The sequence below is a fragment of the Solea solea genome, chromosome 15, assembly GCF_958295425.1.
Source record: "Solea solea chromosome 15, fSolSol10.1, whole genome shotgun sequence".
In the NCBI taxonomy this organism is placed as follows: Eukaryota; Metazoa; Chordata; class Actinopteri; order Pleuronectiformes; family Soleidae; genus Solea; species Solea solea.
This window is the reverse complement of record NC_081148.1, coordinates 3686104-3702695: the sequence shown is the minus strand read 5'-3', so window position 1 is coordinate 3702695 and position 16592 is coordinate 3686104. Positions and strand designations below refer to the sequence as shown.

Here is a 16592-nt window from a genome sequence, read left to right as displayed (position 1 = left end):
TGTAATAGCTTTTATGCAGAGAGGATGAAGACGTTTCCTGAACAAATAAAGAAAAAATCATTTCCATTTCGTTCCATTTCGTTCCATTTCTATGTGAATGTGGCTTTTATTGAACGTGTTATGACATTTGTCAGCATTTGCTTAGAAAAACACTGTAAGGAAAATGATGACACTGGTCTGCAAACACCTTTACACACATACAGGGTAACACTATTACCAGATGAGACACATCCTCTCTCCCTCTCATTTAAAATGCTCCCATATGATAGACATTGTGCCCGTTTAATGGACATCTAAATAAAGTATCTATGTCTAGAATATACAGTATGTACATTCCTAGCAGCACATGAAACTGGAGAATCTGTAAAATTTTTATTGATAACTTTTATTGGGATATTAAATGAACACTCTGCCATCTTGGAGCTCATTATCTAACTGTCTAGGATCTTATCTCATCTTATTTATTTATTTAAATAATGTTGTGTGCCCTGTTTTGTGTGTGCAGATGTTGACGAGTGTTCGGACAGCCCGTCTCTGTGTGTTGGTGGTCACTGCAGGAACACAGAGGGCAGTTTCCTGTGCGTGTGTCCGAGGGGATTTCTTGTTGACGAAGAGGGAACCAGTTGTGTTGGTAAAACCTCATGATATTTCATTTTCACACGCACACACACACACACACACATAGCAACTGCAACAAGAACTGTTATAAGGAGTCAGTTTATGTCAAGTCTCTCAATAATGTTGCATTGAAAATAGAGCTGCAACTAACGATTATTTTCATAATCGATTAATCTGTCGATTATTTTCTTGATTAATCGTTTGGTCCATAAAACATCAGGAAACCATGAAAAATGTTGATCAGTGTTTGTCAAACCTGGAAATGATGATGTTCTCAAATGTCTTGTTTTGTCCACAAACCAAAATCATTCACTTTTAATAATTTCTTTGTTACCTACAGCAAAGAAATTAAGAAAATATTCAAACCGATGAATCGATTATCAAAATAGTTGTAATCGTAGTTGTAATAGTAGTAATCGATTAATAATCAATTAATCGTTTCAGCTCTAATTGAAAACCTTAAACGCACATTAATTCACTAGACCTTCCCTTCAATTATAATTAAACAAGACAGGGTTTGTTGTCTCTCAACTCACAACAGTGCTCAAGCTGAAACAAACAACATGATGACAACTACCTTCACTCTGAATTCAGAAACATCACCAGTGCAGGTGGCTCAGGGACAAAATTAGGATTCCTCCTTTGACCATGAGTGAGGGGATCATTTCAGGGGAATCGTTGCCCAAGATAACCCAAAGTTTCTATTTCAAATCCCTCCCATTTAGTCCCTGATTCCTAATAGTTCAGTGTTCAGTCCCTAGTTCCTGGTACTAGATGTTGTGGTGGAAACACACCTCACATGCTGCACAGTGCTGTCTAATGGTCAACTGACATGTGCATGTGAAGCTCATAAGTATATTACTTTTCTTGTATTTCATTTTTATGAAATGTATTTTATTTTTCTCTGGGAACCCTCTGGGACCTCTTTATAGAACCCTTGGGGTCCCTAGACAGTGTGTAATCTGCATGTTAATGGTCCTGACACAGATTATCACCTACAAATCTTAATTGTAAATCAGGCTCTTAGTGACAGAAACAATAAAAACAGTATTGATAGTCAACACTCACTTTTGTATCGGGTTAGAAAGAACTTAGAGTCTACTGGCAGTTAGTTAATTATCTGTAGACATGATACTGAATATCTTCACCCGTTTGACATTGTTGGGATGAGAAGGTCCTTCACACGTTCAGGTCAGACGGTGGTGAAGGTGAAGCGAGTGACATGCAGGTACTTCTCACCAGGACACAGGAGACAGTCAGGGAACGAAGGCTGAACACAGAAATAATCACTAATCACTTTCAATGAAAAACAGTCAGGTAAAGATATTAACGTGATGCACAGTATGATATTTAATGTCCTGATATAGTACGAGTACTACATAAAAACATACTGACTATTACATATATCACAGTATTGACTTTTGATTTACAGTATAAAGAGATATTGCATTTATGTCATAATGAACACAACAGAGGTTTCAATCTTTGGGAATGTGAACCTATGTAGCCTTCAGTTAGCAACAAAAACCATGAGATGTTCAGTTTAAAAACATGGTGGTCCAAAATGGCCGCCTCGATAGACCAAACCTGGCTTCTGATAGAAAATGAAAGGCAACAGCAATCTATACAATTAGGTGATTTAAATCTTATCAAAAACAAGTATTTAACAAGTCATTACACACTGGACCTTTAACCGTTTAGACAGATTAATGAGATCATAAACACATACTAGCACACTAGTGCCCAGTGCAGAATAAATGGTGCATTTGGGACAATATGTATGCTCGGCACATCAGCCACAGCCTCTGATGCTGGTCAGCACTCGGTCAAATACTTAAACAAACCTGAACCCGGCAAACTAAGTGTGCACTAATGGAATTAGAAGTCTGGAATTTTGGACGACACCAGCAACCACACTGTTACCAGCGTCTGCACCGCTCTCCTCCCTGCTCCTTCCCCGTTATTGGGATATAAATATAAGGCACTCTGTCATTACGTGGTTTCCTGACATTTCAGCACAGTTTTTTTCCCCCACCCACTGAAATGATAGTGAATTAAGGCTGCAAGGGCAAACAGGCCTGATGGTTATTTCCCCACTACTGCAATAAAACTCTCCACCGCTCAACTGTCGACGATGAGGGATCAGATTATGACTTTTTATATGCACACAAATATACAGCCATTGCACCTATTAATAACATTAATAATAAAAAGGAGAGGAGGAATTTTCAATTTTAAAAGAAGAGTCATTACACTGGGGCAAAGTCATGTACAGACTCTTTTGAGTCATGTGAACGTACCCCCAAATAAAGCCTAGACATACTGCAACGTATTATGTGTCAAGAGGAGTAGAACATTTTTCCTGTGAAGGGCTATTTAAAATTTTTACAACATCCTTCACAGGTCATAAATTACTGAACACATGTTATAGTTGTGTTGCTGTCCTCATTTCCTCGTTGCTTTGGAGCTCGTTGATTTGCATGTAAAATGGAGCTTTTCTAGGCTCACAAAGTGCTTTACACTTCAGGAGAGATTGGGGTTCAGTGTTTTGTAAAGCACAGTTCAGCGTGCACTGCAGACTATAGGGGCTATTGAATTGCTGACCTTCTGCTTAGAAAACAACGTGCTCTACTTCCTAAGCCACAGCCACTGTAGTTAAAAAGTCAGGGAATTAGCCAACGCAGGTTCAATTCCTCGAGTTCCTCAGTCAGACAGACAGTCAGTCAGTCAGAACTGAACAAGCCTTTTTGAATGAGAGGTGAAAATATCATCCATAAAACTCAAGCAAGTCCATCTGCCTATATCTACACTTCTCATCATCCCATGGTGTAGTGTGGTCTACTGTAGTGGGTAAGCTGCCACTAACCTGCAGACACATTTTGCTGTTAAGTGTCTGTAGATTCAGGAACAGGCCGTTGAAAACACTCAAAACGTGTCACTTGCTTCCTTTCCATTTCCCCTAAAAGATAAAAATAAATTAACCTTACATTTCTTTCAAAAAATACCCATTTTTAAGTGGTTATACGGAAATCCTGGCCCTTTTGTAATGGGTATATGTCGTATACCTGCGTATCACGTAGACTACACCACTGCTTGTGACATATCAGTAATTTGCTTTGTGACACTTTCTTGAGACAAACAGACACTTTTTCACAGTTTGATTTGATTCTGTCAGCTCCAGCAGCGACAAAGATGGACGGATGGACACATGGAAGGAAAACGATGCCGTGGGGTTCCGCATGAAACCCCCCAAAGCGACTTGATATGCTGTAATACTTACATATTTCAGGCCTGTACATGGCACTGTAACACGTGCACACACGGCATGTGTGTTGCATACAAACCAATTTTTTTATTAGTATACATTACAATGTACAGAGAGAGAATGAAGAAATCCCCACATATATATTTTATGCATTTATTAAAGGTATTTTCTTGTTTATTTATCAACAATCTGTAGGTGGCAGTAATGAGGCTTGGCGTCACCCCACATTCAATAATAAGAACACTGTTCCACTTGCAATTACCGTACATGTCGAGTATGTACTTGAGTCGTATTTCCCAACTATGCAAGTACATAGTATTTGCATACTTGTATATTGAGAAACAGCCAGAGACTAAATACGCTAGGGAGGCAGAGGTAAAAGTAATAAGACACAGGTGAAAAACATTATGGCAGGGCAGGAAATCAAGAGGGAAGACAAGACAGGAAGTACAACATATTATTTACCTACAAACTACAAAATAAAACAGGAAACAAGGAAGAACTGGACCAAACAATGTCAATCATTGTCTACTAGGGATGTCCCGATACAACTTTTTCACTCCGATACGATACCGATATTGCAGCCTTGAGTATTGGCCGATACCGATATCGATCAGATGCGATATCAGCACGAATCATACATACTTTAATTACTTTTTTGTAGTGTGGAATGTTAGAATAGGCTTGATTAAGTGATGTTACTTCATCAGAGAACAATAGTCAGCAACAGTAGGTTTGAGAAAAACTGACCCATATATTATTATTAACCAATGGTTACATCAATTTTAACCTTCAACATAAGAATATAGGATTTTTTGCCATGTTAATTTCATACAGTCTATGGTTAATTTCATCAGGAGGAAAGTACCAAGTGCTAATGGGGGTGTTTTTAGAGCACCCGTGTTTCACAGGTAACAGCGTGTCTTCAGAGAACACGCCCCTTGTTTTCACTATTTTGAATTAGCCCAACCCACACAGGGTGAGTGACTCGTCCCGCAGGTAAACACAAAGCCCGAGGACCGGCCCTGCAGATGTACTTAGCTCCGTGTGTGGAGCTTCAGGACACATTTAAAACACACAAAGCTCTTGGCATGGCTGGTTTTTGGGGTACAACTAACAAACGGAGGCGGTTGAATGTTGTATCGCAGATTTTATAGGCAGTCCGATATAATCCAAAACTCGTTTTTTGGCTGATATCGCACTGATATCCAATATCAATATAGGATCAGGACATCCCTATCCTCTACACAAGGGTCGCAGGGCTGCTGGGTCCATACCCAGCTGACAGGGTGTAAGGAGGGGATCACCCTGGACAGGTCGCCAGTCCATCGCAGGGCAAATATAACCATTCACTCTCACATTCAGTCAATTAGTGTCCCAGACAACAGTGCTAGGTTAAGGAATCTACTATGTGTGAGAGGGTCTTATGAATTCAATGTATGATAGTATTGTTTTTAACAGCCTTTTTATAAATGTCTTTCAGATGTTGATGAATGTGTGAACAGAACTGTGTGCCCGTCTGGCATCTGCATCAACGTGCCAGGGAGTTTCAACTGTGGCTCCTGTCCTCATGGCTTCCTCGCACATGGAGGCCAGTGTGTAGGTGGGTCTAACACTGTGTGTGCACAACAGAGTACATGTGTGCCGTGGCTTTATCGGATTTATTAAACCGAGTAGAATTGATTGATTTTTTTTCTTTACCCATCAATCCACACTAAATAACAAAATGACATGGTTAAAATAAAAATACTGTATGTTGAAAAACAAAGGGGAATTTCACATTTACAGACGTGTTCAGACCTGTGAACACCAGTGTCATCCTTAAAGTAAACTAAACTGTCTGGACATAATTTAGAAAATCAACACACAACACATGACCAAGACCAAGATAAACCTTACTGCATACATGAGCTTGCATATTGGCCAAATAAGAAAAAGATAGAGATAGTACTGTTAACTAAAGTACTTGTACTTGCAAGTCAGAGCCAGTCTGTTTCTCAGCTAAAAAGAAATTCCTCGGGTAGTCTCCAATGTTAGTTACTCGTACTTGAAGGTGATACAGTTCTTTGAATAGTTAGATCACATCCAAACTATGGTGTGCAATGTTTTGCCATCAACACATACAGAAATTAGGTCAGAAAACATGGACAGAATAAAAAAAATTGCCAATAAAGCAGTAAAATCCAGTGAAGCGTTCCAAAGAACACACAGTGTGGGCCGACTTTTTCCTGGAAGTGCTGTTATTTCTAACAGAAACCCAAAGGTGTTCCCATCTCTCTCTCTTTTCACTAGTTTACTGCTCCTTTCATCCCATGTGACACAGCTGTAGCTGTGAGGTTTTGACTGCTCCCACAGCAGCCAAGACGAGCCAAGCCACAGTGGGGTGGCAGTGGACGCTGATGGCAGTCAGAGGAAATAATTAGGCCGTGCAAGAGAGTCCTTTATAAAAGTTAATAACCCGGCACACAGATGTTTGTGACACTGCCAAACTCAGGGAAATGTGTCATCTCTTAGAGACGCGTGTGCGTGCGTCTGTGTGTGTGTGTGTGTTCTTGTATTTCTCACCTCTTAAGGACATTTTCTAGCAGAAACACTGACCTTGGCAGGACCAGTAGTCTAGGAGAGACTAAAGGAGGAGACTAAAACCTGGTCCTAATGAGGCAGTACCTAGTCTGTCCAAATGAATGGAAGTGGGTACTTAAACCTGTGTGTGTGTGTGTATGGGGTTCCCACGGGTCAATCTTGGTGTGCTATGAATGGACGTCTTGTTGCCCAGAGCTCCTGTCATGAGTTCATTCTAAAACGCTGGTATTTGTACCTTGTTAGTTTATTATTGACCATGGTGCTGAGGCCTCTTTTCTCGCTCGTGTAATGGAGGTTTATGTTTAAATCTTTAAGAGTTTTGCCAGGACAGTCGGCTTTTCAGCTCTTTTTCTTATAAACCCCATTTCCAGAAAAGTTGGGATCATTTCTTAAAATGCAATAATAAAAGGTCCAATCTGTAATTTGATGAATCACTTGAAAACAACTACCTGACAAATCTCTTTTCTTTACCTACAAAGAAAAGGTTTCACTCGGGATGGCCGATATTGGCTTTTTCTTACCGATATTCGATATTGCCGATATTGCCCAACACTTAATTTCCTATTCTGATATCATCCGATACCGATACAGGCTTTTTTCCCACAAAACTATTACTTATTCTGTTATCATTTCTTGTCCTTACACTAGTGCAGTCATATTTCCATCATCTGTTTTTGTTGTGTTAGGGTTAGGGTTTCTTTACTGTTTTGAAACAGTTTGCAGTGCAGTTGCAGTAAATACAGTTTTATCGTTGCATAGTCCATTTTAGTCAGAGGCTACTTTTAGTTGTAATATTTAATTTTTAGATTTTATATCCTGGACATGCATATATTAATCGTTGAAAATCTGCCACCAACGCCTACAACACACAATCATACCCCTCATATAAATATTTTAATCGTTTTACAGCACTAGTTTTTATAAGACAAGCACATTTAAATACTCATGTTTATGTTCACGATGTAGCAACCTCGTGTTTTAAAAGCTCTAAGTCCTGTAAGTTCTATATGGAATGTATATGTCATGGTTGCGAGTTTGTGAGTTTCCACTCGAACCTCAGGCCTCAAGCGTTCAACACTGATTTGTCTACAGTTTAATGCTTTTGTCTAATATGATGTGTTATATTATTTAACTGTGTGTTGTTATAGATATCGATGAGTGTCAGGATCAGCGTGTGTGCACCAGAGGTCACTGCCTGAACACTGAAGGCTCCTTCATCTGTGAGTGTGGGCCGGGCTTCAGAGTATCAGCAGCTGGAGACCAGTGTGATGGTATGATATCGCTCAATATAAGAACTGTTTACTGTGGCTGTCTGTTGGGTTTAGTAAAAACTATTGAAACCATTTTCATTGAAGAAGCAGGAAAAAAAATACACATGGATTCAGATATCGTCAGATCAGTTTCAGGCTTCATTCAATTGTGGAAGTAAATCAGATATTCCCCTGTCAAAGCTAGCTAGGACATGCTAGACCAGGGGTGGGCCATTATTTTCCCCATGGGGCCACATGAGAAACAAAAAATATTGTTGAGGGCCAGGCCAAATTTTATCTCTTTTATCTAAAAGAGCAGTAAATTGTATTTTTTTGGTGTAAATTGGGCAGCATACAAACACACAATAAACACAATTACTAACCAACTCTTTTGAAAATATCATATTACTACACTATATAATGAATACTATTATACTATACTACTGTGGTGTAGCACAGAACGCACCTGCACACTTATGCACACACACACACACACACACTAATGCTGCAATCACACCGGATGAGTTTACGTACGAGTGACGGCGCTTCGCTGGTTAGATAATAAGATAATAAACATGTAGGGAGATAATGAGAACTCCTAAACTTAACTTATAGAAGAAACTTATCACAGACATCGTTCTCAACGCTGTCTTCGATATAGGCTTTTTCATCAGATAAGTTCTTGTATTTCTTGGTCTTGGTGTTTGGTCAGGTAGTAGCGATTCAGATTGTAATCCTTAAACACAGTGACTTGTGTACCACAGACTAAGCACACGGCTTTACCTTTGACGCCTGTAAAGAAATATTTAGCAGTCCATGTCTTGTTAAAAACACGTCATTCGAAATTTTTAGGGGGCCAGGGGTAACTGGCTAGCGTCACCTGTCGCTGTGAAGACAGACGCAGATACGTGTGTCCATACGTCAGGCTTTTCAAAATAAAAGCAACACAGTTGTATTGCATGCGCAATCTGTGTTTATGACTGACATACCGCAGGCCGGACAGGGATGCCCAAAGGGTCGTATGTGGACCACGGGCCGTAAAATGCCCAGGTCTGTGCAAACTATTTTAATTTAGGATTGACTCCGACTTGATTGAGTAAACACTTACGCTATTACTAAGGTTATTAGGAGAGGATGTTGACTCTATATGAAGAGGAACCTGTCATCTACAAAACAGTTCTGAGAGATTATGCCTGTTTACATTCTGCAATAGCTGCAAACTAGCTAGTAATTCCTAAGGTCGTGGATAAGTAATTACTAAATCTGGAGGGTTAGGGTTAGGGTTGGCAATAGCAAACTTCACTTTGACATATTACAACCAATACACCTCACCCTTCCCTTCAGCCTTTGTGTCCAAGCCCTGAACAATGTAAAGAGCATGTTTTTGTAGCATTACAATTTTTTATTAAAATGACGTAAAATGTATGCTTTTTGTTGGTTTTCAATATAATTAACACATTCTCTTTTAGCTTTCAGTAAATGTGCCCAAATACACCACATTTTATGAAACACCACAAAATGTAAATATACAAGCGCTTCACTCATGTTGGGTGGCATGATGGATGTGACGTGACAGATTTGTCAAACTGTCAAGATGAAATATTCCAACTTTCAACATTGCTTCAGAATTTGAGGATACAATTGTAGTTGGGATATATGGTCACCCAGCCATTGTTGATGGTTAAAAGAACTAGATGTTCCTCCTCGCTCTAGTGGAGATGTGATTTCAGAAATCATATCTCTCGCATAATAGATGACAAGCACTTAAAATGCTCATCCTGGCATTATAATACAGAATAGATAAGTCCCATGTGTTAATGCACCATCACATTTAAAAATATGTTACAGTAACTGCACTAAACCTTGCATTAGATACATTATATTAATATAATAATCCCCTGAATTCTTAGACTTGTTTAAAAGTTGCTGAAAATCTAAAGCAGTTTCAATTAACATCTGATTTCACACAAAGTCATCAGATACATGCCAGATGTTTGTTTAATTTAGGAAACAAAAAAACATTTTAGAAATGTCCTGCAGGATGTTGACTGTGACTGTGGCTGTGGCTGTGGCTGTGGATGTGACTGTGGCTGTCTGTGGATGTGGCTGTGGATGTGGCTGTGGCTGTGGCTGTGGCTGTGACTGTGACTGTGGATGTGGCTGTCTGTGGATGTGGATGTGACTGTGACTGTCTGTGGCTGTGAATGTGGCTGTGACTGTGGATGTGGATGTGGATGTGGCTGTGGCTGTGGATGTGGATGTGGATGTGGATGTGGATGTGGCTGTGGCTGTGGATGCGGATGCGGATGTGACTGTGACTGTGACTGTGACTGTCTGTGGCTGTGAATGTGGCTGAGGATGTGACTGTGGCTGTGGATGTGGATGAGGATGTGACTGTGGATGAGGATGTGACTGTGGATGTGGCTGAGGATGTGACTGTGGCTGAGGCTGTGGCTGTGGCTGTGGCTGAGGCTGAGGCTGTGACTGTGGCTGTGGCTGTGACTGTGACTGGCTGTGGATGAGGATGTGACTGTGGCTGTGGCTGTGGCTGAGGCTGTGACTGTGACTGTGGCTGTGGCTGTGACTGTGACTGGCTGTGGATGAGGATGTGACTGTGGCTGTGGCTGAGGATGTGACTGTGGCTGTGGCTGTGGATGTGGATGTGGATGTGGCTGTGACTGTGGCTGTGGCTGTGGATGTGAATGTGGATGTGGATGAGGATGTGACTGTGGCTGTGACTGTGGCTGAGGCTGTGACTGTGGCTGTGACTGTGGCTGTGGATGTGGATGTGGATGAGGGTGTGACTGTGGCTGTGGCTGAGGATGTGACTGTGACTGTGACTGTGGCTGTGGATGTGGATGTGGATGTGGATGTGGATGAGGATGTGACTGTGGCTGTGGCTGAGGATGTGACTGTGGCTGTGGCTGTGGCTGTGACTGTGGCTGTGGATGTGGATGTGGCTGTGACTGTGGCTGTGGCTGTGGCTGAGACTGTGGCTGTGACTGTGACTGTGGCTGTGACTCTGTGGCTGTGGCTGTGGCTGTGACTGTGACTGAGGATGTGACTGTGGCTGTGGATGTGGATGAGGATGTGACTGTGGCTGTGGATGTGGATGTGGATGTGGATGTGGATGTGGATGTGGATGTGGATGAGGATGTGGCTGTGACTGTGGCTGTGGATGTGGCTGTGACTGTGGCTGTGGCTGAGACTGTGGCTGTGGCTGTGGCTGTGACTGTGGCTGTGGCTGTGGCTGAGGCTGTGGCTGTGGCTGTGACTGTGGCTGTGGCTGTGGCTGTGACTGTGACTTTGACTGTGACTGTGACTGTGGATGTGGATGTGACTCCACTTCTATCTTTGCATGAAATTAAAATATATTCTTTTTATTGTTATTTTTTAGGTTTTTAAAATCCTGATAGCTGCTGTGTTCCTGTGAGCTAAAAACACTTTTTGGCATGGGAGAGTGAATGGTTTAAAACATGACAGAAACTTCAGTTTTCAGTGGCAAAAGTCATTTCCAACTTATATACTTTTCCAACTACTCATAAAATATTTGTACTTCACAACAGTTTTGTTTGGTGACCCGATCAGAGTCATTCCCAATAACCTCGTCTATATTTCATATTTCAAAACTAACTCACAGTTCCATTCTCACTCAACTTGCAATTCAGCTGAGCTCCATCTGCCAAAGTTCCTCACTTGCAGAGGTCAATTTTAAATCAAATTCTGGGGGAAGAAAATTATGAAACGACTTTTTCCATTTGACAAAAAACTGTTTAATGTTACAAGAGATGTTTAAAAAAATAATTTTCATTTTTTTACTGCTATTCTTGTCCATGTTTTTTTTACTCATTGTCATGTACTGTACTGTTATGAATGTTTGCTTTAGTTTTCTTGCCTCTCCCTGCACTGTTACTATCTGGTGTTTACTAGTTTGTAATTTTTGACATGTGGAAAATGTTAAGACACTGACTGATGCGTGTATGTTTCAGATGTGGATGAGTGTGTGGAGGAAGCGACGCCCTGTCACGATGTAGGAGAGTGTGTGAACAGCCTGGGCTCCTACACGTGTACCTGCCCACAGGGATACCAGCAGGTCAACAGCACCACCTGCAGAGGTGAGTGCGCGCGCACACACACGCACGCACGCACACACACACACACACAAAGGTTTGCGCAGCTAGTCTTAGGCCTCTGCATTGACTTCCATTCGTTTGGACAGCCTAAACTAAGCTTTATTCCTAACCTTACCCAGAACCAGTTATTGCTAAACCAAAACTTTAAATTTAAATCTTAGCCCTAAGTTAGGTATTACTTCACTAGGACCAGGCTTTGGTCTCTACAAGGACTGCTGGTCCTTAAAAAGTCTGTGTTTCTGTCCTAAAGAGGAAACAAGCACGCACACACACCTCAGCATATCTCTGTCTGTGTCGTTCCAGATGTTAATGAGTGTATGGACGAGCCAGAGCTCTGTTCCCCCAATGGCGAATGTCTCAACACAGAAGGATCCTTCCTGTGTGTGTGTGATAGTGGCTTCACTATCAGCCTGGTCACACCCTCCTGTGATGGTAGGAAGCAACAACACAACACACTCACACACACACACACACACACACACACACACACACACACACAGACATACACACAGAGTAGGTTTGTGTTCCATTTTTTAACAATCATTACATAGAGAAAAATATCCATTTCATTTTCATTTAAATCTGACCATATTAATAGTAAATGCTCTGTATTTACGTATATAACGCCTGTTTAGTCCTGATGACCACTCAATGTCATATGTCCCTAAGTCTGATCTTTTTTCCCCCCTGGATAAGACGTTATTTTACAGTAGCTTATATTTTAAGAAATTCATGAAGATATCAAAACCAACAATTGTTTCAGCTCAGTTTATAGTGTAATGCATAACAGATTTACCAAGTTCACTAAGATGAGCAGCAGGTGGCGCCACATACAGATGAAGGTGCACCTTGATGATGTAAATAAAGACCACTAGCTGATGATATATGGTGCCGTTGCTAATATTGTAGTCATTTGCTCCTTGCACTACGTTCAGGAAAATTGTGGTTTCCTGAAATGTGGATATGGTAGAGTGACATTTTAGTCACGTGGTTTCTAAAATGTATCCTTTATTCACTGTATTTGTTTCCACTGCATATGTTTGCAGTTACTTTTTATCGACACACCAACTTTTTCACCTCCCTTAAGTGTAAAAACTTATCTCATGTAGCCCTGGGTTGAAAACTGTCCACGTAAATTTAGTGTAAACTGAATATATATTTGAAAAACGACACAAGAACAGTATCTATACAGGTTATATTGTGGATGGACTAGGAGGACACACATTTATCATTTAGCAGAATCTGACCTTTACATTTACGTTAAGTCTGAGTTCTGATTTACTTCCTGCATGAACTGTAATTATATTTTTGTTAGAAAAATGCAAGGCATACATATGCAGGCCATAAATACAGTTTATTTTTCAGTAGCTAATGCAGCAGCTTTAAAGTGGTTGCAGGTTCAAGAATACACCTTACACGGAGGTCAGGGTTGGTTTTAGTATTATTATTTCTATAAAAGTAAGAGCATGACCTGCAATTGAGGGAAACTCTTTGACAGATTTTCTTTCCTCAGTGAAACGCCTGACAACACCCACAAACATGTCAACAATCGTCACAATCACACGTCCACTCAGTCTACTGCAGGATAATTCACATTTCCAATACATTCCCCAGTCAGAGAACAGAGAGCATCACACATGTCTTACCAGCTAAGCAGCTTCCCAAGTTTCATCACTCGACTGTATGTCTCCATCAATAATTAGAACCTCCAGGAACCTTTGACAAAAATGTTCATAAAATGAATTACACAGGTTTTAATAAGGTTCACGAAAACATACACTCAGCTACACGAACAAGCATTGGTCAATGCTGACGCCACTTTCTTAATCATTACATAAAAGATATTTTGAAAGAAGTGAAGATCTGCGAGCAGGAGCATGGGTTGCTGCCAAGAAAGGGTACCGCAGATGTGATTTTTGCTTTGAGAGTGCTGATGGAGAAGTGTAGAGAAGGCCAGAAGGAGTTGCACGGTGTCTTTGTGGATCTGGATGAAAGCGTATGATCGGGTGCCAAGAAAGGAATTGTGTTATTGCAAGAGGAAGTTCGGAGTGGCAGAGAAATATGTGAGGGTGATGCAGGACATGTTTGAGGACAGTGAGACAGTGGTGAGGTGTGCAGTTGGAGTGGAGGTGGGATTACATCAGGGATCAGTTCTGAGCACCTCCTTGTTGGCACTGGCGATGAACAGGTTGACATATGAGGTCAGACCGGAGTCACCATGGACTATGTTGTTAGCAGATGATGTTGTAATCTGTAGTGAGACTAGGGGACAGGTGGAAGAGAGCCTGGAGAGGTTTGGACAGAATTCAATTCATTTTTATTTTTAGATACATTATCTCAAGGCAGTTTATGTTACAATCCACAATCGCTTTATATTAGTACCATACACATAATAAACATGACATAGTTAAAGAATATGACATGAGCCTTGAAGACAAAAACAGGAGTTATGGACTGGGCTCTAACAAGGACCATCATAAACCACAGCCTCATGGAACCAAACTCTAAGATTATAGCACATCTTTGTTCAGGCCTAAATATGATTTCATTTTCAAAATGTAACTATTGAATACAGAAACTACTGTAGATACATCACTTTATGTCCATAATCTTTTGCTTTATCATCATCTCTATTTCTACCCTCTCAACGACTTTGTCACAGCCAGTCAGAGGTATCAGAAAAAACGTGTTTTCTTTCTTTCACATGCTGATCCTGTTTTTGAAAGCTGGCTGGAGTTTTGGCTTCTGTGGCAAAGATGTTTTTAATGCCCCCTCCTGCCCCAGAACAAAAAAAAAAATAGAGAGAAGGAAAGAAACAGATGGAAGCCTTTGAGCTGGCTGTCTAGACAAGGAGGGATATTTGTTGCTCTCTGCCTCATGATTTATTCACAGGACTCAGACTGAGCGGTGGTTTGTGTGAGTGTGCACTTTTATGAAACTGCTTCAGTGAGATGAGTTCAGTCAGCAGAGTATGACAATATTTATTGAAGTACAAAGTTGAGGAAAGTTTTGGTTGCTGTAAACAAAGGAGTGAGTGAAGAGGAGACAGAATCTAGAACATACGCACACAACGTATAGAAGATCATTGGGAGTCTGGATACTGATGGTGGTGCATCAGGGTCTGGATCTGCACCACTGTAAAATATAACATCTTCCATGATTGGGCAATAAAAACATGTAGAAACATTTGGAAATGATCTAGATGCTAAATCTAGTACTGTGTCAAACGGAGTCTGTGCTCCGGTCTTGCAGGGAGTACTGAACGATTCCGTGAACAAATCTTTTTAATGAACTGATTCAAATGATTCAGTTCACCCTAAAAGAACTTTGATGATGAGGAGTTACGATGAAGTAATGGAAAATGACGTGACTGATACCAAACTGAGTAGACTCCAGGAGAGCAGAGTAGTGCTAGATCCGCAGAATGGAAAAACGCCTTATAACTACTACTAAAAGACAATGTTAACATCTTTGTTTCTATATCTGAATTTTTAATCACTAACATTACCTTAACAAGGCCAATTTCCCCCTGAATTACAACTAACCAGAAGTTAAGAAGCTAGTTTACTTTAGTGGATGTTGTAAGTGACGCTCTGTGCACTTCCATTTGTACTTGGACAGTGTGAACACTCAGGACGTGGCTTAATGACTGGACCAGGTGAGCACATAAATTGTTAGCTTTGGCTTAACTGAAAACTAAAGAAGCTGAGAATTAAGAGGGGAGTTTTCATATAAAGAGAACTTTTATTTTTTTTATGTTAAAATGATCTGACAGGGAAAAGTTCATCTGGTGGTGAAGGCCAAAGAGCTGTTGGAGGCTAGAGATTTAACAAAAATAGGACATAAAGAGCCAGGACAATACAAGATTAATGCAATTTTGAAAATATTACATTACATTACATGTCATTTAGCAGACGCTTTTATCCATTTAAACATTTGGGTACAAATAAGAGCTAGAAGTAAGTAAGAGCCTTAAGTAAGCCAAACTATAAAGTGCTAGTCATAAGTGCGATGTATAAGCAAGTTGTTGTTTTTGGGTTTTTTTGTCGCCGTCGTCTTAGTCAAGGTAGAGTCGGAAGAATTGTGTTTTTAGTCGGCGGCAGAAGATGTGGAGGCTTTCCGCTGTCTGGATGTTGATGGGGAGCTCGTTCCACCATTTGGGAGCGAGGACAGTGAACAGTCTCGAGTTCTGCGAATGCCTCTGCGATCCTCTCAGTGAGGGGGCAGCGAGCCAGTTTGCAGATGCATAGCGGAGTGGGCGGGCTGGGGTGTAGGTTTTGATCATGTCCTGGATGTAGGCTGTACCGGATCCGTTTGTAGCATGGAACGCAAGCACTAGAGTCTTGAAGCGGATGCGAGCAGCTACAGGAAGCCAGTGAAGGGAGTGGAGGAGCGGTGTAGTGTGGGAGAATTTTGGTAAGTTGAAGACCAGTCGAGCTGCTGCATTCTGGATGAGTTGCAGAGGTCGTATGGCACACGCAGGGAGACCAGCCAGGAGGGAATTGCAGTCGTCCAAGCGTGAGATGACAAGAGCCTGGACCAGAACCTGTGCCGCCTACTGGGTTAGAAGAGGCCGTATCCTTCTGATGTTGTGCAACATGTATCTGCAAGATCGAGCTGTTGCAGCAATGTTGGCAGTGAGGGAGAGATGGTCATCAAGTGTCACACCCAGGTTCCTTGCGGTATGAGAAGGAGCTACCACAGAGTTGTCGAGGGTGATGGTTAGATCTGTGGTGGGAGAGC

General features: G+C 41.2%; 1 protein-coding gene across 5 annotated transcripts in view; it reads left to right on the top strand.

The window, feature by feature from the left end:
• The window catches only part of ltbp1 (latent transforming growth factor beta binding protein 1), a 115668-nt gene that overhangs the window by 83095 nt on the left and 15981 nt on the right, over window positions 1–16592 (top strand). For all 5 annotated transcript variants that reach the window (XM_058651264.1, XM_058651267.1, XM_058651265.1 and 2 more), the window contains 5 exons: window positions 506–631; window positions 5367–5486; window positions 7615–7737; window positions 11706–11831; window positions 12153–12281. In XM_058651264.1, the coding sequence (XP_058507247.1) occupies window positions 506–631; window positions 5367–5486; window positions 7615–7737; window positions 11706–11831; window positions 12153–12281 (624 nt within the window). The remainder of the gene's footprint in view (window positions 1–505; window positions 632–5366; window positions 5487–7614; window positions 7738–11705; window positions 11832–12152; window positions 12282–16592) is intronic.